Genomic DNA, 1,710 nt, shown 5'->3' on the forward strand with positions numbered 1-1,710 from the left:
TTTTCATATGAGAGGTGCATTAATTAAAATAACTGAGCCCACCTGGCTTTGGATGCTTACAACCTGGAAAAATGTTTTTTTAAAAGCTTGGCATGTACTTCAGCTCATTATCTGAGACATGCAGGATGTTGTTTCAACAGCAACAGCGTTTTTTCATTACATGACATACCTGATTTGAGACCTGCCCCTGACTTCAACCATTAAAAAAAAAAAAAAAATTTCATACATTTTTATGAATAAAACCCATTAAAAAAACCAAAAACAATGTAACCTGCATCTCACATCAGGATCTGCCTTCCAGTGAAAAAACTCCACCTTTGTTACTGTTGTGGACAACCTGATGTTTAGCCAAGCACAGTGGGGGTGGGGACGACGACAAGTAAAATAGAAAAAAACAAATACAGCATGAAAAAAATGTGAGGATGTGGTGCATGGGGTTCTTCCAAGAGTAGAGTGCACATTCCACTTAGGAATAAACACCTCCCGTCTGTTGTTGAAATACATCAATAGTGTCCTCGTCCTCCATCTCCAGCTGTGAGAGCAAAGACATTTACATATTAGTCAACAAAACATTTTGGTACCGACAGAAATGACCAGCGATGAAAACTATCAAATTACTCAAAGTAAGCTTTGGCTTTATGGATTGAATAAAAAAAATAAAGGGTTTTGTTCAAGATTTTTTTATTTCTTATGGTCTTGCCACTTGCAACATTTTTAAATCTTCAAACATACAAAATGGATGTTAACGGGCACTGGTGAAATTAGTGCATATAAAAGGTAAACTCCTCTGATTTCAGCACTTTATACTACTGTTAATAACAGCAATATACAGCAAATCACCCTATTTGACTTGTACCCTACTGAAGTACAAGTTTATTCAAGTGCATCACCCTATTTGACTACTGAAGTACAAGTTTATTCAAGTGCACTTGTAAAACAAATCAAATGCCATTATTTCCTGCTATGCCAGGAAAAGAAAGAAGAGCAAGAGTTTCCTTTGCTGCAGAGAATAGGTTCATTCAAGGAACCAGCCACAGGAATCGCCAATTAACAATACATAGAATAAAGCCCACATCAGTGCCTCCCAGAGTTCAAGGAGCAGAAATGTCAATATTAACTGTCAAGCATTTGTGGTAAAATTGCTGTCAGGAAACCACTACTGACGGAGACCTGGTTGGGTCAAGAAATGGACAACCACTGTCCTTGTAAGATGCAGAGAAGATGATTGGACAGTACCTGCGTATGTGCATCCCACTGTAAAACATGGGTGAGGAGGTGTGATGCTGTTTATGATTTGTTCAAACTTCAAGGCACACTTAACCAGTGCGGCCACAACATGCCATCCAATTTGATTTGTGCTCAATGGTACCATTTTCCCCCCTTCAACAGGACAATGGCCCAGGTCACAGCTGTTTTACCACAAATGAGAGTGATGAAGTGCTACATTAGCTGACCTTGCCTCCACACTCACTTGCCCTAAACTCAACTGAGAAGGTTTGGGATGAGATGGACTGCAGAATGTAGGAAAAGCAGCCAGAAGGAACTCAACACGTGGGAAATCTTTCAAGACAGTTGGAAAAGCATTTCAGGTGACTAATTCATAAAGCTATTTGAGAGACTGCCAAGACTGTAAAAATTAAACAAAGCAGTGTCTATTTTGAGCAGTCTACATTTAAAGATGTTACTTTGTGTACAGGATTTGCTTTACTT

The 1,710-nt window shown here is 38.9% G+C and overlaps 1 protein-coding gene across 1 annotated transcript in view; it reads right to left on the bottom strand.

Annotated features, from left to right (window-relative positions):
- Positions 1-6: 6 nt before the first annotated feature.
- sumo3b (small ubiquitin like modifier 3b) overlaps positions 7-1,710 on the bottom strand; it is a 3,961-nt gene continuing 2,257 nt past the window's right edge. The window contains exon 4 of the mRNA XM_020594836.1: positions 7-532. Within this exon, the coding sequence (XP_020450492.1) occupies positions 467-532 (66 nt within the window). The 3' untranslated portion in view covers positions 7-466. The remainder of the gene's footprint in view (positions 533-1,710) is intronic.

The sequence above is a fragment of the Monopterus albus genome, unplaced genomic scaffold (assembly GCF_001952655.1).
Source record: "Monopterus albus unplaced genomic scaffold, M_albus_1.0 scaffold24.1, whole genome shotgun sequence".
Taxonomy (NCBI): Eukaryota; Metazoa; Chordata; class Actinopteri; order Synbranchiformes; family Synbranchidae; genus Monopterus; species Monopterus albus.